Below are 25,125 nucleotides of genomic sequence, written 5' to 3' on the forward strand. Positions count from 1 at the left end.
TATTTGGGTTATTCTTACAAAACTTTTGTATGGTTTCTAATTTTAACCTCATTTTTTGATAAAGATCCTGAAGTTTACAGAGATTAACTAAATTGTTCATATCACAGCTGTTAAGCAGGTGGAGACATCAGATCAAGAAATCTTTATATCTCTGGGTTTTCCCACTATATCCCACAGGCTCTATCTCATATACTTTGGAAATTCTTTGGAGATTGTACTAGATCAGTTTTCAACTTCAGTCAGGTAGGCTTTCTTCCTCACTACCCACTCCTTTCTAAAATCATATTCAATTCTACTCAATACTAAAAATAATTGTTTGACTTCCCGCTCTCAATGTTACTTCCCACATTCTCCCAAATTTGGCCATCAAAGGTCACCAGTGATGTTCTAAGTGTCTTTTCTTCCTCTTCTCCCACTCAAAGCTGGTCATTTTATGCCTCCTAATCCAGCACCAATGCATTTTTACAGACTTATCTGTCAATGACACCCTTTCTGCACTCTACACAGGACATCTGTCCCTCCTGAGGAGCACAGGGGGGCTCCATTCTTCTCCCTACATACTCCTTACAATGTCCTTTTCTTCCCACTCCCACTAACAAACTCTTTTTTAGACCCAGGTCATAAGTCCCTTTTCTGGAGTCTCCTAGGCCATCCCAACTTCTACCTGTGTCAGACAAAGTAATCATGTTTTTCTCTGGGCTACCATTATTAATGCTACTGGCCACCATAATACTAACATTCTCCAAATATCTGTCATTCTCCAAGATACTGTGAACATCTTGGAGGTAATTACTACTTTTAAATAGAGTAGAAAATTTACATATTTGAATATTTCTTGTGACCTCCTCATAACTTCTTAGCCATTTCTTCTCCAGCTATATTTCTGGCAACTAGCTTCATATAGCTTTAATCATTCAGCTCCTGGCTTCAGTGATAATATGTATCTGTTGCTTTCTTCCCCAGATCTTCTCTGGTTCTTCAGTGAGGGCGATGCCTAGGGAAGATTGAGTTCACAAAATGCACAGAGTTAAATTTCTGGGGGATTTATCCCATGTTGCCATCTATACCCAAAGGGAAATAGCACTGGTGGAGTGCTTCATTCTTCAGTCTCCTGCGTAGAAATTTCTGGTACTACCGTATACAGCAACTCAGAGAGCTGCAGAAGGATTGAGCCTAGTTGTCCAGAGCAGTGATCAGTGTGATAACACACCTTTTGTCTCATTCTTCCCAATCATCCATTCTGATTCTCTGTGAACTCCTCTCAAAACAAACTACTTGCAATGCAGTACTGTCAAGTTTGTGTCAAGCTCTGCTTTCTGAGAGAATCTCAAACGTACAATCAGAATACTAAATCTTGCACATGATGTGTCTTCACCATTTATAAGCTGTGTAATCTTGGGTAAGTTACTGGACTCTCCTGTGATTCAGTTTTCCTTATCCATAAACAGAATATAATAAGAAGAATTATACCCATAGGCTGAAAAAACATATTTCCTTTCTAAAGTATACCAGGTATTAGAAATACTAGAAGTAATTCTCTCCATATTGATATTTCAAAAGTTTTTAAAAGTATTTCCACAGATTTATGCAAACGAACAAAGACAATAAACAGTTTACAAATTTAAGAAAATAAGAAAAATGAGGTATCATCTGGTCAGAAAGGAGTAGGAATTATAGTTAAAATTACTGATACTATAAAACTTTAGGAAATCATTTAGTAGAGTCTTCTAAGGAGCACCTTCTGATATAATGAGGGCTCATGGGAGAAACCTGCTACTTGGATATGTACTCATAACACAGTGGAAGCAGCTCAGATTAGGAGGTGTCAATACTCAGTGTCTGCTTAATCTGCTACTGACTGGTCTTACAGCCAGATTTGGGCACTAGGGAAGGATTCTTAGATCTTGGAACATCTCATACTTGACAGAGGAAGACAATTTGGAAAAAAAAGAGAGAGAAAGAGAAAGAGAGAGAGAAAACAAAACACTGATGAGCTCATTCTCTGGAAGGTGTTGAGTGCTCATTTGTGTACATAGAGACAAAAGATGGAATCCTGAATATTTGAACATATGACAATGACGAGGATAACTTAGAAAGCTTTTTGTGATGGATTTCAGTTAAGCAACCTTGCTGTTTCACTTGCGATCCACTTCTTACTAACTGTAGGGTCAAGCCAGTTATTCAGTTTCACTGAGTCCAATTAAAACAAACAAAGAAAAAAGAAAAAAAAATTAAAGGAAAAGGAATGAAAAGTAAGGGAAAGAGAATAGGGAGAAAGGAAAGAAGAGAAGAAGGGAGGACGGGAAGAGGGGCAGAAAGATAAGCTTGGCTTTTGAAGTAAGGCCAACCTGGGCTTGGATTCTTGCTCCACCACAGAATTGATTTTGTGTTTAATAAATCATTTAACTTTTCTATAAAATGAGTATGTTATCTTAAAGATCAGATATGGGGTATGTAAAGTACCTGAAACATAGGATTTATGCATAAATGGACATCATATACGTCATTGTCCTCCTTCTCATCATTACAAATATTGGCAGTAAATCACCTCCAGAATGGAAAAGAGGAATACAAGAAGCAGAGAGTCAGGCATCCAAAAGGACAAAAGAAGAGCAATGTAATGGAGTTATTTTTCTTTTCTAAAGTAGCTTTCAGAAATTACTTTTCTTTTCCCTTTTAAATTAATCTTCAAATGCCTCTGGAGACAGGTGATTTTCAAGAGCTGTGCGAAAGTGAAGCTGATCCGTAGTAGAGCATAATACCTAAGGGAAACAGTCTGGTTTGCAAAATGTGTGTCATCAGCAAGATACCACCCATTGCAGCACTTTTTAGTTCAAAGGTTACAGCCACATGTGATTTTAAGCAAGCATCGCTGCAGGATATAGTATGTATTATAGCTTAAGTAGAAGTGACCAATAGCCCATCCAGCTAACACCAGGCTCCTTCCTCACATAATGCCAGATGCTTCAATGGAAAGCACAAAATGCATCAAATACCCCCACCATGCTCTACAATACCATAGAGAGAATTTATTCTTGACATCAACCAGTCATCAAGTTCTGCCCAGAAGCATGAGATGTTACAGCCATCTTCATAATTTTATCCTTGTAGTCAAACTACAAATCTATTAGAGATATGTTATGCACAGAGTCCATGAAGATATTTCATTGTCTTTCTTTTAAATGCCCTCCCTTTTCATTCTAATTGCTGCTACCTCTTGTTAGAGGAAAAAGATGTAGTGTAAATAAGAACAGCATTTTATTCTCCTGAAGTACTTTGTAATTATAGAGATAATTGCCATTATGTGTCTTCTCAACACTAGACCCTGTGCTAAGCAGCTTAGATATATGACTGCTTATCCTAATAGTGCTATTGGTATTATAGCCCCATTTTACAAATAAAGGAAGTGAGGCTCTCAGCAGGTAAATCATTTTGCTCAATTTCCTACAGTTAGTAATCGTCAGAGTTGGATGAGGACCCAGTTATGTCTGGCTCCAAAGCCATCCAAAGTGCACTTCCTTTGAAGTGCCTTCAGAGAGTAGAAAGAGGCAGAGGCCTGGTGAGTTAGGATGCTTATAATGTAAGGGGGGCCACGGGAAAGTTGGACATGGAGCTTGGATTCAGATCATTCAAATCGGAGCACTGACACTTAGCAGATATTTGACCTTGGGGAATTAATCTCTCTCCCCTCAGTTACTTTATCTACAGAATGGAGACAGTAAACTCTCCTGCCTAAGCATGTTTGAGATTAATCCCAGGTTCTTCTATACCTGGCACAAAGAAAACACACAGCAAACATTGGTTGTTATTATGGTATCCACTGTGTTGTGACAGCACATAATCATTATATACAGTCACGTAGAAATTAGTCCATATGAGTGAAAGCAAAACAGTAAATTCAGCTATAACCCAGAGCATTTAAACATCTCTCTCTCAAACCACTTAATCAATCAATAAATAGGCTTTCTGATCTAATCAGAATAAGTATGTCCATATATCATACCCACATCCATCAAACTTCAGCTCTCTAAACATTTGATCAATGTCTATCAAACCCATATAATGCATTTCCAGAGAATTGTCCAACAAAATAATGAGAACTTAGCTTCTATCAAACAATGCTTTATTGTGGGGAAAAATCTACTCCTGAGTCAACCTCCTCGTAAATCAGCAGAGCACACAATTACTGGGGCCTGAAGGGAGCAAGGGCTTTACCACTAAACCTATCCTCTTTGGCTGGCTAGGAAGGACCTGAAATTATTACCTTATAAATCATTTTGTGTCTTGTTAATATTTGTTTGTTTTAATAGTATTTGAAAAAAGGAAAATTATGAGAAAGACATGAAAAAAGTGACAGTTTATCATTCTCATCAATGTGTTTGTGTATTTTTTAAGTTCAGCAAAATAGCTTAGATTAAGTATGTGCTCTTGAAGAACAGACTGCCTGGATGGAAACCCATTAACTAACTGTGTGGTCTGGGGAGAGGTACTTCTGGTGCTGCCTCCTCCTCTTGCAAATGGGGGTAGTCAAAGCTGAACCTACTTCATAAGATTATTATTCATCCAACAAAGATTTGAGTGTTTGCTTCGAGTGAGAGACCATTCTACACATTATAAACACAACAATGAATAAAATAGATTAATTTCTCTGCCCTTCAAAAGTTTATAATCACAAGAAGAAAGACAATAAATCAGTACATAATATGTCAAAAAGTGGTAAGTTGAGCTCCATCTTAGGTTTGATAATAGTAAATTTTGTGATCTGTTTTGAATAACTCATTTGGTCTTGCTAAACCTAATAATAATAATAATAATAGTAATAATAAAGTAAAGTGGAGTAAAAGGCATATAGCTGCACTGATCAATATGGTAGCCATATGGCTGTCCCATGTCGCTGTTGAACACTTAAAATGTGGCTGGTCCAAAACTGAGACATGTTCTAAGCATAAATAAAGTGTATTTACCAGATGTGTCCTAAATGTATCAGTTTTGAAGACTTAAATATGAGAAAAAGAATATAAAATATCTCAGGAATGGTTTATATTGATTGTGTGCTGAGTATATATACTCAGATATATTAAGTTAAATTAAAAATATTATTTAAATTAATTTGTCCTTGTATCCTTTTGTTTTTTTACAATGTGACTGGTAGGGGCATCTGGGTGGCTCAGTGTTTAAGTGGTTGCCTTTAGCTCAGGTCATGATCCTGGAGACCCAGGATCAAGTCCCACATAAGCCTCCCCACAGGAAGCCTTCTTGTCCCTCTGCCTATGTCTCTGCCTCTCTCTTTGTCTTTCATGAATAAATAAAATATTTTTTAAAATTCTCCTGGATAGTTTTTTTTTTAATTTATATATCTGCATTTATACTGTACAATTAATTTTAAAAATTAGTTTTGAGTTCTCTTTGAGGAGGAAGAGTCAGGATAAACTGTCATTAGGGATTAAGGAAAAACAGCTGGACAGGACAGAAGACCTGAGTGCCCTTTGGATGTGACAGGTTTTGTGACCTTGTGACATGTAGTAACTCACTTGGCCTTTCTGAGCTTCATTAATTGGTGTGTAAAATGGAGGAGAAAGATAAATAAGAATATCTTCTCTGCTTCTGCAGAGAATTGTTGTGAGGCTTTGAAAGTTATTTAAGTTATAGAAAATAAAAAAAAATCACATTGGAATACTCAAGTGATATGCATGTATTAGTTTCATAATAGAAAAATAGAGGGGAGACATCCAAAACAGTTCTAGTTCATCTCTGTTACAACTGCCTTTCATGCTTTATGTTGAAAAGGATTTCCTTCAGATTAATATCTGTCTATATATGTATATACATACCTATCTTCCACAGTTTTATGTTGAAAGAATTTCCTTTATATCATTCTTTCTGTCTCACTGTCTCGGTCCGTCCATCTCTCTCTATATATAAATAAATAATTCTCTCTTTGCCCCACCCCTCCCCCACCCTGTGTGTACATTCAAGCTTTCTCCATCCTATCTTGAAAGGCTGGCCTGAATGGATTACAGCAATGGGCTCTTAGCCTTCCAGCTTCTGATGACTTTGTTCATTGGAGACAATAAACTATCTGAAAGCAGAATGAGTATAAATTTGAGGTTTTAGGGATCCCTGGGTGGCGCAGTGGTTTAGCGCCTGCCTTTGGCCCAGGGTGCGATCCTGGAGACCCGGGATCAAGTCCCACGTCGGGCTCCCGGTGCATGGAGCCTGCTTCTCCCTCTGCCTGTGTCTCTGCTTCTCTCTCTCTCTCTGTGACTATCATAAATAATAAATAAAAAATAAAAATAAAAAAAATTGAGGTTTTACTTCCTGATGGACTTTCATTGGTTGTCCATGGCCCTCTACCAAACCTCTCATGAGACAGCATTCTCCATGCCATTCAAAGATGACTACCCTTCTCCTTGTCCAAGGTGCTGCACGATCCTTATTGGTTTCCTTAAATCCTACCCAACCTCTGTAAATAGGCCCTTGATTAATCCTTCACAATTATACAACTTTAGTAGGCATCTGTTTCTTGCTAGGTCCTGTCATTGGTAAGTATGTGTAAAATAAACCATTTAAATAAGAAAGAAACTATTGCAAATTTATAAAAATAACTTAAACTGGAGGCACCTGGGTGGCTCAGTGGTTGAGCATCTGCCTTTGGCTCCGGTCATGAACCCGGGGTCCTGGGATGGAGTCCCACATGAGGCTCCCCACAGGGAGACTGTGTCTCCCTCTGCCTATGGCTCTGCCTCTCTGTGTGTGTCTCTCATGAATAAATAAAAATAGAATCTTTTTAAAAAATAGCTCATACTGTATATTCTCTCATAAAAACAACAACTAGGACACACATCCTATTCTGTTCAGATATCACTGTAGAGAGTTGTTTCTCATGTTGGTCCACAAGGCTAACCATTAGATGGTGAGTTAGCCAAATTTGTTACTTGGAGGTCCTCCTCTGGGCTTATACTGAGCTCAGCCACTTATACAGCAATAAGTGCTCCTTCATGGCCACCATCCACCACTTCCTTCCTTAAGCCATACACTGTAGCACTGGGAAGGTATACCTTCCAGATCAGTAAGCATGCCAAACTCCCTTCACACTCTCTGCCTCGCACACTGAGCCATTTGTAAGTGGTGCCCATATCTGCTCTATTTATGGTTATACCTGCTCAGGTCCTTTAGCAACTAGAAACACTGAAAAGAAATTGTGTGCCAAAATAAAAACAATTCTCAACCATAAAAGGGAAAATGCACAAATTTGGAAATTAGAACAGAGTTTCCCAGGGATTCTGATCCCCCACAAGTTTTCTGGGACCAAACTTTTCTTATTTTTGATGTAACACTGCATTACTGCTTCAGCTTTGTGGTTGGTTTGTCAACTCAGTCACCCATCAATGTTTCCCTCAGTACTTTTTCTACTCAGGTACAACTTCTTGCTAAAAGCCACCACTAAATCCTAGACTTTAGATGAAGTCCTACTTCATGTGTATGTGCTTGCATCAGAGTCCTGAGCACACCTTACTGTCATTGTTGGGTTCCCTGCATTCCCCCCTAAGTGCCATTCTTCATTCTCTATCACCCTTCCTTACTTTATTTTATAATCTTTATCAACATCTGATATTATTTGCTTCTGAATTCATTATCCTTTTCTTTCACTGAAGTATAAGTTCCATGAAATCATGTTCTGTTTATCACAGTATCCCCAATATCAGGAACAGTACATGACACATAATGGGCCCTTAATTAGTAACTGTTAATGATATATTAATGAATATACAAATAATCTTATGTTTTTTACACAGTACTAGATAAAGGAGATGTGTAATAAATGCTTGTTTGAATGCTGAGGAGCTTCACTCTAGTACCACACTACAGCAACAGGCTATTTCATATATTTCTAAGAAAAGGTTTAATTTGGCGTGGAGGTAGCCATGGTGAACTGGAGAGGGTCTGAACCATCTAGAAGGAGCAGCTTAGATTCGATGCTAGACATTTATTATCATTTGAGAATGTAAGCTTGATGCTGCCATATCTTGACATATTGCAAGAAAAGCCAAGGTTCTTGATTTTTCTATGTTAAAGTTTCTTCATTTTTAGAAGTGGTAATTAATTTAGAATGTTATAATTATGTGACCCAAATAAAATGTGTTCAAGTGTAATACACCCAGTAGCCTATCAGTTTGAGAACTCTACCCTACATCTTTGCCCTATGAAATGCATCCATAAAAAAACACAAACTAACAAATATCAGCACCCTGGACTACTGCAATGCTTTAAAAATATCAAAAGTTATTTCTTACTATAGATTAAGAAGGAACAGCAAAAGCTTGTATGTTTATATATAAAAATGTTCTCTTGTAGAAGTCACAAAGACTATCAGATAAAACTACTAATTAGCACTTAATCTGAAACTTAATTAAAGTGAATTCTACTGTGCTAAAAACTCAATGATCTCAAGGATCCTATGACCTTCAATTTACTTGTAATAAGGTTCTTCTTTCTAAGCAGGCATGGTAGGGCACTCACATTATAGGTGAGGAAATTAAGGATTAGAAGGATAAGAGACCTGCCTGAGGTCTTATGATGGAAGAGATGGAAAAAGAACCCACTCTGTGTTCCATTGGTTTCTACCACCTCCTAAATCCACCTGCTGCATCATGCCCCTGCTGTGGTTTGGACCCTTTTTAGTGATGAACTTTACTGTACCACTCATGTTTGGATTCGACTCTCTGGACTATTCTCTGCTTCCTGACCCAGAAGTACTCAATGGTCCAATTCCTGCCACTCCCACACCAAGCCCTGCTTGCCAAAGACTCAGCCTGGGACATGTGCCCAGATGAGCTCAGTCACCAGGGAGAAAACATAACTTGACCAGTGATGGCAGAGGTGGGGGTGGAAAGTGGAAATTTACCATCTCTGTCCACTGTGGAACATCTGATGCACTGCTTCGTCTCCTCTGAGGGTCTAACTCACTTCCACATGCTGATTGTCTTTAAAATAGTTACTCATTTATGACAGGACTAGCAATGACTCAAAATCACTGTACTTTCCTCACAGGACAAAACCAGAAGAGACTTCAACATGGCCATACAAACTTACATGACTACACACTGACCTATCACAAAGCTCTTGTCCTTATAATTTCTCCTTGTCATACAATCAGCTTTTCTTTTCCTAACACTTTGAGATATCATTGACATACCATACAATTCATCTGTTTAAAAACTATCAACTTCTGATAGCTTACCTGAAATATCTTACACTGGGGTCAATGAAAGATAACATATTTCTACAAAAGGGTGTATGTATCACATATCTCTACAAAAAGGTGTATCTTTCAGTAGAAACTACAGCAAGACCAGGGTTTAATTCTACATGAGTCACAGCTTATTTATAATGTGAAAGTACAAAAGAGAAGATTTTAGGATTTTTTTTTTTTTTGGTAGCCTATATTTGGTCCTGTGAGTAGTGGCAGAAATTAGGGTCCAGGGACATGTTTTCAAATTCATGTCTATATTAGCTTTATAGTCTTGTCATTAGAAGTAATCATAGACCAGTAGGGTTTGTTTCAGTTTCAAATCTTTTTAGATATCAAAGAGTCAACTATAATTAAGATAAATACTCCAAAACCTATTGTTTTGCATGCAAACATGCATTACGAAAGCAGCTAAGTAATAGCAGCTTAAACAAAGCAGCTAGTTTTGTTTAAGGTAACAAAGGGCCATACCCCCCCCCCCCCGATACTCCACTTCGGAGGACAGGTATTTAAACAAGTAGAAAGATTCATCTATATCCATGATACATAGATAGGTAATAGATAGATAGATAGATAATATAGATGCTAGTACCAGAGACAAAATCCGGTTTGGAAAGCTGACAGTTTATTTTTCTTCCTCCTCCTCAAAGTGGCCACCTCCGCCTGAATTCTTCTGTACATGTAGACATATCCACAGAGACAATTTGAAAAGCATGATGAAGTTTAAGTTCAGAGGCTTTCAGTAGCTTACCTTTAATAAAACCCAGATGTGATTCAAACTTGAGTAGGCCTTACTTGCCAAGAGTATTTGTTATTATTATTTAAAGAAAAATCGAGTGAGTTGATGATCTGAATCATACTGCCGAGGGAGAGAGATGCTTAGTTAAATAGTTATTATTCTTTTTTAATAACTCCTATTTAGATTGGCTTCATTATGTGACTTACAAATCACATCATCTTTATTAAAGGAACTTAAAATATTCAACATGAAATGAAATTCCAAATGCTTGATTTACTATAAATTGTGCACAGGTGTGGGATTGTTTATAGTCCTTTGGTTCAGTAGGAAGTCAAGCTTTCATTTATGTTTCACGGTGCAGTAAATACCATTTAACTCTGAAATGTTAGGATCATTAGTAGGAAACTATATATGAAACAACTGTCAATGCAGATCAAGCTTAAGACTCTGGGACCCTCATGGTATCTTCTTAAATAAGGACATTGCAAGTGCTTCTTTGTTAGAACCTTGAAAAGGAAGATCTCTACATATAGAAAATATTTAAACCCCTAAACGCTTTGGAGAGAAAAAAAAACTGCAGATTAGGGAAGTATATGCTAATATGGGCAAAACCTGAAATGGGCTCCCCTGGGATGGCGGTATTTGGAAAGGGCACAGCCAATCTGAGCACAGCTATAAATTGCTTCTGAAGGTGAGATCATCTGAGAATCTACTGGTCTCTTTAACTGTGTTTTAGTCGATGTTTCCAATTAGTAATATCTAGTCTCTAATCAGCCCTAGAGACTGGAAAAAAAACACAAATTGTGGAAGATGACAAATCAGTTCTTTTGAAATTTTAGAAGATGAGAAGTAAGTGAGTAAAATTATGTATGTGTGTCTGTGCTTAGTGACCTAAAGCCATTTATTTTGTGGTGATGTGGAGGATCTCTGGGCTGGGAACAGACAGCTGGGTTTTTATGCTGCTTCTGGTGCAACATGAATGTGGGACCTTGGAAAGCAACAACTGCCCTGTGACTCAGTTTCCTTATCTATCAAGGGGACAGCTGGAAAACATATCTGGACTCCCTCTTAGCCTTCAACCTCTACAAGTGACTTGCCTTCTAATATAAGGCAAAAATTCCTAAGTATCAGCTTAAAATGGCTGGTGATTACAGGTAAAAAAATAACAAAAAGTTACTTTGGGTTAATTTTATTTACCATTACTAATATGGACAGCAGCAGTAACTACAGAAGACGTTCTATGTTCTAGGTACTGAGCTGAGCTGGGTGCAAGCTCCTGCAATGCTTACAACAAGCCTGTGAGGAAGCTGTTATTTCCTCCAGAATGAGGTAAAAGAGCTTATCCAAAGTGGCACAGCTCATAAGTGGCAGAAATAGGATTCAAACTTAGGTAAACTCATGTTATTCTGACTCAATGCCACTGCTCATAATCACTATCACCTCCCCATATAATTTGGGATTCCTGAATATTCTAACAATCTCATAACTTCCTCCCATCTATGGACATTTAAGCTACCTTCATATTTAATCAATCTTCTTTAAGAAATTATTCATCCCAAATCCCAGAGTATGGAAATAAATCTGATATTTTTGTTTTACATTACTTGGAATTAAAAAGATGCTTTTATTCCTTCCTTTTCATTTTATTTTTTATGTTCCTTCATTGATTATGGGGGGTATTAAATGTTAAAAATAATTTTAATAGAGTATGGTTTGAGTCCTTTCAATTAAAATACCATCTATTTGGGGTCCCCGGATAGCTCAGTCAGTTAAGTGTCTGCCTTTGCCTCAGGGTATGACCCTGGGTTCCTAGGATCAGGCCCCAGGTCGGGTCCCTGCTCAAGGAGTGTGTGCTTCTCCCTCTCCCCCTGTCCCTCATCTTGTTTGTGCTCTCTCTCTCTCTTCTCTCAAATAAATAAATAAATGAAATCTTAAATAAAAGCACACGATATATTTGTCTTAGAATTTCAACTACTTTGTCTCAATAGCTTTCATTGGTTCTTTTTTTTTTCATACCCAACCTGTTTAATTGGGCCAATAATTAAAACATACAGAGTGTGTTAACACACACACAGAGCAACACTTTGATCATAATGTCCTTAGTCATAAAGCAAGTTTTCTTTGAAGATGAAGTTTGTTTCCAAAAGTTCTATGATAGAAGATGAAGTTTGTTTCCAAAAGTTCTATGATAGTCAGAATCCTGAGACCACATCATTAGACTGGCATTAAAGTTGTGATGAACTCTCATAGGTTTATTGAGCTTTCCTTTCATATTTCTTAAACTAAAATGTGCACAAACTACAAATATAATGTCTGTTAGTGACACATTACACATTTTACATTAGTTGTAGTGCACACCAAATGTCTATTTCCATTTCCTATTTCCTTCAGGATCTCATATACATTTGGTAATGATGAAGCACATCATTTCATTTGCTTTGGTAGAGCAAGCAGATATACAAAAGGGCAGGTACAGTCTGTTTTCTGTATTATATTCTCTCTTCAAATGTCCAATGCCTTTCTGATTTTAGAACCCAGAGTTATCTACACCTACTTGTCACTAATACCTCGGTTTTCAGAAAGGCCCATGAGGTTCTAGAAAGCCCGTCTAGCCCTCAGCTCACTTACCAACTCCTTATCAGGAGCAGAGCTTTCTCAGATGACCCCTCCATAAGCTTGCGGAAAAAAAAAAAAAAAACTACACCTTTCTTTAGCCTCTTTCTCTATTTCCAAACCATCAGTTTCTTCCTTTCCTGATTATTTTCTGTAGAAGTTACTCTTGCATGATGTTGGAACTAAAAATCTCTGGGTTTTATTGGCTATAAGAGACTACTATCATATATTAGACTTAACAAAAGGAAAGGATGAGAAGGACTACTGTACACAGTTTTTCCAATATTTGGTTTAAAAGTGAACATTTCCCCCAGTTTCTTATGCAGTTAAGTAAACACTGACTACATGACCCAGCTCTCTCACTCCTAGGTAGTTCCAGCTTCTTCTGAATGTATACAGTGGAGTTATTTGTAATCACCAAAAACTGGAAATAAGGAGGGGCACCTGAGTGGCTCAGTGGGTTAAGTGTCTGCCTTCAACTCAGGTCATGATCTCGCTGTCCTGGGATCGAGCTCCACATCGGGTTCCCTGCTCAGTGGGGAGTCTGCTTCTCCCTTTCCCTCTCTCCCTATCCAACCACTGCCACTTGTGCTCTCTCTCTTCTCTCCAATGAATAAAACATAAAAAAAAAAAAAAACTAGAAATAAGGAAACTGCCTTTCAACAAGTGACTGGTTTGACAAACTGTAACACACCCATACATTAAATATCATATGAATGAATGAACTAATCAATCAATCCATCAGAGCAAAGTATTGATACATAAAACAATAAAGTTGAGTCTCAAAGGCTTTAAGCTGAGTGAAAGGAGCCTCTCAAGAGACTATTATATACTTTATAGTTTAATTTACATGGTATTCTGGAAAAGGCAAAAACTGCAGGGACAGAAATCCATGAATTCTTTTTTAGACAGAAAGAATGGGGTTGGAAGTAGACATTTACTGCTTGTGGGAGACAGAGGGGAATTGGGGAGGAAATGGAATAGTCCTGTATTTTTATTGTGACAGTAGTTACAAGGCTGTACATATCTGCCAAACTTACAGAACTATAGACTAAAGGGATAAATTATATCTTAATAAAAATAAGTAGATAGGGATGCCTGGTGGTCAGTGGTTGAGCATCTGCCTTTGGCTCAGGTGTGATCCCAGGTCCTGGGATCAAATCACACTTCAGGCTCCCTCTGAGAAGCCTGCTTCTCCCCCTGTCTATGTCTCTGCCTCTCTGTGTCTCTCATGAATAAGCAAATAAAATCTTTAAAAAAAATAAAAATAAGTAGATAATAAACATTTTTCAAAGTAAATTAGGTCTCCCAGACCCAATGGCCAGTGAAACAGATGAAGGCTGACATGGGTCATAAAATACTGAAAGAGGACTACAAGGAGAAAATTCTGTCCTATGAATGACAGCCTTCTTCTCAGGGAAAAAGGCTGAGGAATGAGTGGCATGTTCTGTATCTCATGATTAAGCCTTATTTCTCCCTGGCCACAGTGCAATGGACCTGGAGTGAAAAGTCAATGCCAGGACAGCTTTTTGAAGTTATTGTAATGTAGACAAAGAAAAAAAAGAATGAAAGAAAAGAAAAGAAAAGAAAAGAAAAGAAAAGAAAAGAAAAGAAAAGAAAAGAAAAGAAAAGAAAAGAGAAAAGGAAAGGAAGAGAAGAGAAGAGAAGAGAAGAGAAGAGAAGAGAAGAGAAGAGAAGAGAAGAAGAGAGAGAAGAGAAGAGAAGAGAAGAGAAGAGAAGAGAAGAGAAGAGAAGAGAAGAGAAGAGGAGAGAAGAAGAGAGAAAAGAGAAGAGAAGAGAAGAGAAGAGAAGAGAAGAGAAGAGAAGAGAAGAGAAGAGAAGAGAGAAAGAAAAGAGAAAAGAGAAAAGAGAAAAAAGAGAAAAGAGAAAAGAAAAGAAAATTTGTCCAAGGTTTTTAGCTTGGGTTGTCAGAATTCCTTTGGAGAAATTAAACTAGAAAATGACAAAACTGGGTAGTGGACAGTGAACACATGGTGTGGGAGAAGCAATAGCTGAGTCAATTCATTGGAGAAGTGCTAGAATGAGGGCCCCACAAACTGCTGCTGAGAAGACATCTACATTCTCACCCCATCCCCAAAACCCATTCTGTTCTTCACAAGGTCCAACTTCATGGCTTTTTCTGGGTTTCTGTGATGTGTTCTAATCTCTTTTTACCTCCTGAATCTCTCTTTCTTTTTTAAATTATTTGAGACAGAGAATGAGTGAGTACGAGTGGGGGGAACAGACAGAGGGAGAGGGAGAAAATCCTCAAGCAGATTCCCCCACTGAGCTCAGAGCCTGATTCAGGGCTTGATCCCTGGACCCTGTGGTCATGACCTGAGCCAAAAATCCAGAGTTGGAAGCTTAACTGACTGCTCCACCCAGGTGCCACTATCTCCTGAATCTTTATCATATTCCTCCATCATCTGAGGATTGGATGGTTCAACTCCAGAATGCACACTGGTGGGCAATGCCTAATCTGCACTGCATTTTTACATCAGTGTTTTACAGTCTTCACATCATTTTCCCAATTTTGCTCTTCAATCCTTTTTACCTTCACTCAGGCATGTTTGTGACAGGATTTGTTAAATTATAGCTAGAGTAAAGAAGGGATCTGTGCTAATTCTGCAGATTCACAGTACTGGAATTGACATTTAAGGCCTTTGCATCATGGATGCTGGAATATCTTCACTATAATATTTCCTCCAAGGAGTTACTTAGTCTTTCCTTGGATACCAGTAGGGCAGAGGAACTCATCACTACAGGAGCTAGGCTGATTAATTCTTCCACAGCCCTGACGTTAAGAGATTCTTTATAAAACTCAGCCATACATCATGAGCTAATACATTCAAAATTTTTTGCAGATCTGAAACCCCTCTGAAATTCTCTTATTCCTTCCTCTACAATTGCCATGTGATCATTGCCCTTGGGCAACTTAAATTCTCAGGACCTTACATTCCCTATCCCTCCAAAGGTTTTCTATAAATAGACTATATAATCCTCTTCCTCTATAATTATTTCAGAATTTCTCATATTCCATTAGTGATAAGTTCGTAAATATAAAAGAAATGGTTAGGGATTTTGGAAAAAGCTCACCTCTAACCCATTTTTTTTTTAATTTTAACAAGAGTAATTAAAGGACAATTCTGTTATAAGTAATCCAGTCTGACAGCCCCAGAGCCTATACATCATTGCCATGCAGTCTGGAGCTATCACATGGAGAAGATGAACAGAAATACTCCTCAAAGAACACTCATTCATTCTGCCTTTTCAAATTTTAAAACACACCCAAGTAATTTGGATGTTTCTATTGAGCTTTACTGACATATACATTACCAAGTATATTAAAAGGAAAATAAACAGCAACATCCAAGGCCAATCCCCATCTCCTCTGAGAGCTGAGAGAGAAAGTTTTGAGACTCAGGGGGATGGAGAATACCACTATGCCTGGAACTCCACCTGGAAAACCCATTTCTGCCTTCCCCATATCACTGCTCAGGACAATGAACAAACAGAATTATAGACCAAGTAACTGTCTTGAAAACACACAATCACACGAATGTCATTTTGTAATAGGATGCCTGGATAGCTCAGAGGGTGAGCATCTGCCTTCAGCTCAGGCCATGATCCCACAGTCCAGGGATGGAGTCCCGCATCCGGCTCCCTGCAGGGAGCCTGCTTCTCCCTGGGCCTGTGTCTCTGCCTCTCTTTCTGTGTCTCTCATGAATAAATAAATAAAATCTTAAAAAAAAAAAAAAACCTTCCACAATTCCCTGTAACATGTTGTAATACCTAAACCTTTATTTGATGGAGCATTTGAGGTCTTTTTTAAAGGCTCCTCTGCCATTTCTGGACCCTTCTACCACCACAGCCCTTACTCTCTAGAACAATGGACAAGTAATGACTCCTCAAACTTGCTGTGTCCTTTTACATCTTTGTACCTCTGTTCACTATAGTCACTTTGCCCTAAAATATTCTTTCCTCTTGAGAACCACATGGATGGCCATAATCCTCCCCTCTCATCCTTGGATATGTCTGTTTCTAAGACATCGCTGCAGGAATGCAATGCCCATGTTATGGAGCAGGATCTCTGCCCCCTAAGGCCAGGTGTCCTCCATTCCTTATGCTCCAGTAAGCATCTCACCTGCCTGCTCCAGCATAGCCCATTGGCAAATTGATATGTGGAATATCATTCTTATCCCCATATTTCAATTTATAATGTTTCCACAACCTGTTACATCTTCCTATTTGCTTAGTTTAAACCATCATGAAATAATATTATTTTAAACAGAAAAGCACAAATATAAGTAAAAGATTTCTCAATAATTTGTACTCCCTGTGAAATCCTATTAAATTTCACCCTATAAGTATTGGTATCGGTGTGAAAATTTCATGCAGAAAGAAATAAGAATAGTTCATATGGGGATCCCTGGGTGGCTCAGCGGTTTGGTGCCTGCCTTCGGCCCAGGGTGTGACCCTGGAGACCCAGGATCGAGTCCCACGTCGGGCTCCCTGAATGGGGCCTGCTTCTCCCTCTGCCTGTGTCTCTGCTTCTCTCTCTCTCTGTGTTTCTCATGAATAAATAAAATATTTTAAAAAATAGTTCATATGGAGATTATTCAGGTTTGCAAATATATAAATTCTTGAAAACATGGATTTTATTGTTGTCTAAACACATAAGACCCGTTAGCTGCCTTTATCTACTCTGAGCAAATACAGTTTTCTTTACTCAATCAAGAGTAATTTATTTCTTGAATCCATCATATCCTTTCAGCCTTACTGGCAGTGAATTAATTCATTCTCTATTTACTTCTTAAAATAGCACAATGGACTCCTAACTGGCTTTGATGTTTTCAGTTTCAACCCACTACATATGTGTTTGTGTGCACGTGCACACACAATCTCTCTCTCTCTCTCTCTCTCTCTCTCACTCCTTCCTATTTTCAACTTAGCAGTGGCACCAGATTTTTAAAAATATGAGTATCACTTTCCAATGTAAAAATAATTTTCTTTCACTTCGCTACCATGAAACTACACTAACCTTGGGACCTCCAGTGGAGACAATCAACAGAGTACCCACACACTTAAATTACTCCTCTAATTCCACTGTCAGAAGCCAGGGACAAAGCTGCACACCTGTACTAATAATCCCTTCTCAAAGACCTGGAAGACTCCACCTGAAGGATATAAAGGAAGTCCCATTCTAAAAAAGAGATGTGTTCTTTAAACCTCCACTTTTTAAGCGGCAGCCCCCAAACTCTGCGCACCTGCAAACCAATTTTGTGACGTTTCCTTCCATAGTCTGGGTACTTCTCCCAAAATCCTCTCATGTGGTGGCTATTTTCTCCTCCATTTTCCTTGGACTTTGAGCGTGGAGTTGGGGGGATAGTTTGTCCTTGCCTTTCACCACCATCTCCAGGCATTTGCCCTCCCATTCCTAGCTTCAAATTTTATACATTCAGGGTATCACTGCCATTCATTATAATGATAATGTCAATCTCCTTACTGTTATCCCTACCAATCCAAGGGTGTTCCTCTTCTTTTCTTGATGGTTTCAACACTTGTTTCTCTACCACTACCTTTGTACACATTTTTGGTATACTTCGTAGTGAGTTCAACATACCCATAGCCAATACTTCCAGTTCACTGGAGTTCCTGCTGTTTCGCCTCTTCTCCTCCAACAATTTTATCTTCCACTCTACTAGAACTTATCATTCACAGTAACTACAATTTCACCACAAACTCAATTTTAAACATTCTGCCCTCCAAACACCACCTTCTTTATTTATGTCACTCCTATTATATCAACTCAAAGGATCCTTTATCCCATGAGTACCTCTAATCTAATTATCTTACCATCTTTTCAGTTCTTCAACTTGTTCATGCTTTTCTATCTTTACTCAGTTTAAATCTTTGGTTAATCATAATACTCTTGCATGCATCCTCAACTCCCTATCCCTTTCTTGCTTCTTTATCCCCTTGACTAAATGAAACCGTGCTTAAATTTAATTTTTGCCTACTCATGCCTGCACTCATGCAGCTGAATTGGGCAGGAGAAGAAATTAAATGCTCCATAATGACTACTCTCAATTTAAACTCATGATAGTTAACATCAAGTGGGCCCTTCGTGCTGCCCAGTAAACAAATACCTTCTCTGAGTCTGTTCATTCACTCTTCTCCTTTCCTAGACAACTGTTCTATTTTTTTCTCTTTTCTCCTATAATTTCTAATACTTCCTCAACTCACCTCTGTGCCAATGGTCTTGCTTCATATATCACTGAGAAAACGGAAGCAATAAAAAGATGAATACCATAAAAACGAATACCACAAAATCTCAGCTGTGCCTATATCCTCACCTCTCCTGCTGCTTATGAATGAACTGCATTCCAAGCTAGGGCCAATTCTTCCTCTTGATCTCTGCCCTGAAGTCTGAACACAAACATCACTTCTTCACTCCTTCCTCTCTCTTCTTTGTCATCAACTTTCCCTCCCTACTGTAGCAGTCCTATTCATCTTCAAACATGTTGTTATTTCTCCCATCTTAAAAAAAAGAAAGAAAAGGAAAAAGAAAAAAAAAATGTCCTAATCCCACATCCTTTTCCAGCTAACACTTAATTTCTGTCTTTCCTTTATACCAAAAGTCCATGACAGGGTTGTCTATAATTGCTGTCTCCAAAGTCCCTGTTGCCATTCTCTTAATCCCACTCCAACCAAGCCTTTGCTCACACTATGCCACAGAAACTTCTCTCACTGAGATCACTAAAGACAATTTTCAGTCCTTGTATTACGTAACCAATTGTACCCTTCTCTTTGGATTATAGGGTATTGGTTTTACTCCTATCACTCTGGCTCTTCCTTCATCTTCTCCTTTGTTGGTTTAACCTCATCTCCCATGGCCACTAAATGTTGAAACATCTCAGGGTCTGGTCCTTAGAACTTCCTAAATTTCTAACTTATTTGCACTAATTTCTTTTTTTTTTTTTTTAAACTACTCCACTCATTATTATTAGTGTTTCATTATTACTTTTTTTTTTTAATTTTTATTTATTTATGATAGTCACACAGAGAGAAAGAGAGGCAGAGACACAGGCAGAGGGAGAAGCAGGCTCCATGCACCGGGAGCCCGACGTGGGATTCGATCCCGGGTCTCCAGGATCGCGCCCTGGGCCAAAGGCAGGCGCCAAACCGCTGCGCCACCCAGGGATCCCCACTTATTTGCACTAATTTCTTTGGCAATCTTTTCCAGTGTGTTTTAAATACATGTGTACACTAATGACTCCTGGGCTTACATGTCTAGCCCAGAGCTTTCCCCAGACTTCAGATTCATTACATTCAACTTCCTACTCAGTATTTTCCACATGGATATCTAACAGGAACTTCAAGTCTTTCATGTCCAAAACCAAATTCCTACCTTTCACCCTTCAAACCTGCTCCTTTCAGCATTATCTCCATCTCAGGAAAGAGAAGCTCCATCCTTCCAGTTACTCAAGCCCAAAAACTGAATCATTTATAATTTTCTATACCCAATCCCTCAGCAAATCTTGTCAACTCTACCTTTAAAATAGACATTTCCTTGGGGTGCCCTGGTAGTATAGTCAGTTAAGCATCCAACTATTAGTTTGGGCTCAGTGGGAAGTCTGGTTAAGACTCTCTCTCCTCCCTCTACCCCCGCTTTCTAAAATAAATAAATAAGTCTTTAAAAAAGTAGACATTTCCCTGCTATTAGACACCTCTGCTGTTACTATCACTCTCTAGTGCACTCTCATGCCTCAACTGAAATACTCTTGTAGCTTCCTAATGGGTTACTTTGCTTCCACCCTTGTCCATGTCCAAGCTATTCCCAAAACAGTCAGAATGATACTATTTACGCCTATGTTGGATTACTTTTGTCCTCTTCTTAGAAACAGCTGCTATCTTCCCATCTTATTCAGAACAAAATCAAAGGTCTTAAAGTATCCCAAGGTCCCTACATAATCACTATATTATCTCTCTTTATGATTCCTACTACTACCACCTTCCACCACTAGAAGTACACCTCCTCCAATTCAGCACCATTCTCATGCAACCCCTCTTGTGCCACACTGGTCTTTTTTTTTTTTTTTTTTTTTTTATTTACGATAGTCACACAGAGAGAGAGAGAGAGAGAGAGAGAGAGAGAGAGAGGCAGAGACACAGGCAGAGGGAGGAGCAGGCTCCATGCACCGGGAGCCCGATGTGGGATTCGATCCCGGGTCTCCAGGATCGCGCCCTGGGCCAAAGGCAGGCGCTAAACCGCTGCGCCACCCAGGGATCCCTCCACACTGGTCTTCATTTCATTCCTCTCACATGTCATAGACTGTTCTCTCTCGGGCCTTTGATTTTTGCTCTTCCTCGTGCCTGGGCTGGTTTTTGCCCATATATCTGTCTGGCTTGATTTCTTAGTTTCCTAAGTATATTGCTCAAGATTCACCTTTTCATTGAAAACTTCCCTGATCCCCCAATATTTGTCTTCATCCTTCCTTCCTTTACTCTAGTACTTAAAATAGATTCCTTTATAGCATGGGAAATATTTCATTCATTTGTCTTGTTATATCTCTATATCCCCACTAGAATTCAAGTTACATTAGAGTAAGGAATTTCATTTATTTTCATTGTTGTTCCTTGTTCTGCAGCAAGTCCCTAAAAAGTTTCTGGCAAATCCATACTAAATATTAAGTGAATAACTGCTGTACTTCCAGCTATCAGTTGACTGAGAAAATACATGGCAAATCATTTTTATACATATTATTATGCCCTCAAATAGATTTGCCTTTTTTGATCATAATATCATTTAGTACATTCAAGGAAAGACAGAATGGATAAGCAGTGGAGAATGTTCTGGGCCCCTCTGGAATTTTCAAACTTACAGATAATATTTGTACGTTTGTGAGATTTTTAGATCCCTCGTCGTAACTTCCTGGATCCCTCTGCTGTCATGATCCAGAGATTGAAACCAACACTCCATTTTTTCTACCAAGGTAATCTTTCTAAAATTTGAAATTCTATCATTTCACTCCTCTGGTTAAAGTCCTTTAGGGATTGCCTATACTTATAGCAGTGCTTCACAAATTTTCACCTGCAACTGAATCATCTGAGGACTTCTTAAGACATAGACTATTGGGTCCCACCCCAGAGTTTCAAATCCAGTCGGTCTGAGGTGGGGACAGAGAATATGCATGTCAGGTTCACAGGAGAGTCCACTGCTACTTGTGCTGAGATCTCACTTTGCAAACCACTGAGCTAAAAAAATGAACACATTTGCTTTCCTCCCAGTCCCTCCTCCAGATGAACCTACATAATATACTTCATAAATAGGCAGTCTGGGGCCCTCTAGGCCAACCTGCTGGGAGTGTTCTGTCCAAGTTTTCTCCTAACCAATCCTTCCAGGGCTCCTATTCAGATAACTACACTCTGCAATTTGATCCCCCGGGGTTGATAGGAAGAATAGTTCTGATTTGGTCTCCTGAGAAAGCCTTCCAAGGGACATTCCTGACAGCCAAGTCAGAAGACTGAGTCCTGGGAACCACTGGTGTGTACATCAGTCAGCCAGCTATAGCCAGCAGCCAATGAGGTAAGATAACAATGAGAGCTAATGTTTATCTACATGCTTACTAAGTGCCTGGATATTTGCTAAGAACTTTCTATCTATTGCTTTATTAAATCCTTTCAAAAACCCTACAAGGCAGGTGCCATCATTATCTCGATTTTATAGATGAGAAAACTGAACCTCATCAAGATTAAGTATTGTGCTAATAATTAAATAGCTTGTTAGTAGCAAAGCCTGGACTTAAGCCCAGATATTCTAATTCCAGAAGCCAAAATTATAACTAGGTGCAACACTACCTTGTCCTAACTATGAAATCAGGAAATAGAAAAACTAACACAATTAAACAATTTACTTCCTAACATGATTTGGGAATGTTCAGCCAGAACTGAAAAATAACTGGATCAATTTTAAAATCAAATACCATTGCAGAAGTCAGTTGACTCCAAATCAATTTTTGCTCTTTGCTTACCTTTAGACTATATTTTCAGCAGAGAGTTTAAAAAACCTTTGAATTATTAAAATTTTAACTTCAAAAATGAATAAAGGAAAATTATTTAAAAAGGCTACCAACTGGTCTAATACAGTTACTTAAGATATGCCAATTTGCCTTGTAGTAGCTATTACCTTCCATTTGGAGTCATGTTTTTAATTATATTTCCATTTAAAATAGTGATAAAGCCCATTTCAACCTCAATATTCAAAGTGTGGTCTATGAACCAGCTGTATGGACCAAACCTGAGGGCTTATTAGAAACATAGACTTTCAGACCGTGCCCTAGACCTGGTGAATCAGACTTCATATTTTAACAAGATCTCAAGCGAATCTTATGCAGAAGTCACATTATGCACTTGTTGCTAAATTTTCAACCCAGGCATACCAGTAAAGAAGTGTCATGTAGTAAACATGCCCTGGTCCAAACATCAGGAGAATTTCCTCTCATAGCTAGCTCTATGACCCTGACTGGTTTCACTTCTCTTGGCCTATATTTCTTCATTTAAAATAAAGAAGGATGGACCTAGAATAGTAGTATTTCAAATGCAGTGGTTAGCTGTACACTGGGATCATCTCGGATCTTGAAAAAACACTGATGCCCAGTTCTCACCTATAGAGATCTAATTTAAACTGGTCAGAGGTGTGGCCCAAGAATTGGGATTTTTTTTTAAACTTACCCCAGTGCTTTAAATGTGTAGCCATGGTTGAGAACCACTGACTTAGAACACTTAGTGTGCTCCCTAGACCCAGAGCATCATCGTCACCTAGAGACTCAAACAAATTCTCGGGTCCTACCTCAGACATACCAAATCAGAAGCTCTGGAGGTGGGACCCAGAAACCTGTGTTTAACAAGCCCTCTGGGTGATTCTGCTGTGTGCTCCACTTTGAGAGCACTGAGCTGGAGAAATCATCAAGGCCCCTTCTTCTGTGTAGCTATAATTTTAGCACATATTTCTTATTGGATACGTTAACAATATGTTTACCTCATGAGTCCCATGATATTTAACTTTAAGACATTCTATTTTGGGGCTAGGAAGGAAGAAGAGATTCTCAGGAAGATTTTCAAATGGTGACAAAAAAAAAAAATCCTTGACAAGAACTATGCAATTATTTGTACCTTTTTTCTCTAAGATGAACTTCACAATTGAGAAGGCATATTTAATCTATGCCCATCGGATAAATGACACGCTTTGCTTAGAATTTCTTTTTAAAAAACATAACTCCTATCATCATGAGAAAGTTGTAGTAGAATTTTTTTCTGATGAGCAGAGTTTAAATATAAATATAACCTATGGTCTATATTCCTGGAAAGAGGCATACACACCTTTTCTCCATTGCTAAATGGCTGCTTAGAAGTCCCCTACAAGACCTCAGCTCGCATTGCCACTCACTGCCTGTTCCAAGACCTAGAACCAGTAAAGAATTTAAGATTTCCACCTTAAGGCAGAGAGTTGAAGCAGACTGGGTAAGATCTGAACATGTTTGGACATTTCATCCTGTGGGAAGAAAGAGCAACTAAAATCCTTTGGACAGGCTCTGTCTCTCAGTGGTCTGAAACATCCTTCCCATGGTTATAAAAAGAAATAATCCAGAGGAGAGAGTACCAAAAGTTGTCATATCCTAAAAAAGACTTCACAAAAACAGGAAAATGCCCATCTTTAAATATAAAGAAATAATTTTCTTGTGCCCTGAGTTTCTTTGAGGTTTTATAATGAAAATGAGGACAAGAAAATCCTATTTTGGAGAGTACCTAATTTATTTTAAAATACTTTTGATCCTTAAATCCCTTAGCAATGATAGTAATATTAATTCAGACTATTTTAAGTTATGCAAGTGAAATGTTACACTTTATGGAAAAGATGAGTTTATAAATACACAAAGCCTCTCAACTGGATTGTATAAAGATCAGCATGGAATCTGGAGCCCAGCCTGGCATTTTATGTCTGAACTGTAATACTGTCCCAACTTCCAGAGATATTTGCAAACAAATAACAGGGCAGCAGGGGTGGTGCCTGGTCCCCAAAGGGGACTAGTAATCTAAGTCAATGGCCACCCCCAGCAAACTCGCTGTCTCTAACAGACAAGCTATACAATAGTAGTTCACTTCCCTGTGGCTGCGCAAATTGGCAAGCAACTCTGGATAAAAACTTCTCCTTAGATACCAAAGTGTGTGCACAACAGATATTTTGTATGATATGCATACATAGCCCTCTTCCTCTTTCTCTCCCCCCCTCTCCCCTTTATCCTTGGAAAAACAATGCTTTCAACCATCTGGTGCTTCGACCCTATCTATTTGCTTTGCTTTTCCTTGTAAGTTTCTCTGCAGCAGAAGATGCAATGGTACCCGTCAAACAGGCCCACGGTTACCTGACAGAGCCTGAATTCTCAGGCTCCTGGGCCCCTTCGACTTGAGTAGGTTAGAATTTTGTCTTGCTCCCAGATAAGTCGGGGAAGGCCTAAAGGCC

The 25,125-nt window shown here is 38.6% G+C and overlaps 2 protein-coding genes across 44 annotated transcripts in view; one reads left to right on the plus strand and one right to left on the minus strand.

Annotated features, from left to right (window-relative positions):
- The window catches only part of ZNF385D (zinc finger protein 385D), an 892,499-nt gene that overhangs the window by 245,081 nt on the left and 622,293 nt on the right, over positions 1-25,125 (minus strand). The window lies entirely within an intron of this gene.
- LOC144293979 (uncharacterized) overlaps positions 1-25,125 on the plus strand; it is an 84,324-nt gene that overhangs the window by 6,318 nt on the left and 52,881 nt on the right. For 32 of the 40 annotated variants that reach the window (XR_013361341.1, XR_013361340.1, XR_013361343.1 and 29 more), the window contains exons 2-5: positions 964-1,399; positions 11,239-11,318; positions 21,520-21,598; positions 22,060-22,191. Coding sequence is in view for 3 of the 40 variants with exons in the window: in XM_077865373.1 (XP_077721499.1) it covers positions 22,187-22,191 (5 nt within the window). In the remaining 37 variants the exon portion in view is untranslated. Of the gene's footprint in view, positions 1-963; positions 1,400-11,238; positions 11,319-21,489; positions 21,599-22,007; positions 22,192-25,125 lie in introns of all 40 variants that reach the window. The other 8 variants (XR_013361369.1, XR_013361370.1, XM_077865374.1 and 5 more) reach the window with 6 other exon arrangements.

Source organism: Canis aureus, chromosome 22, assembly GCF_053574225.1.
Source record: "Canis aureus isolate CA01 chromosome 22, VMU_Caureus_v.1.0, whole genome shotgun sequence".
Classification (NCBI taxonomy): Eukaryota; Metazoa; Chordata; class Mammalia; order Carnivora; family Canidae; genus Canis; species Canis aureus.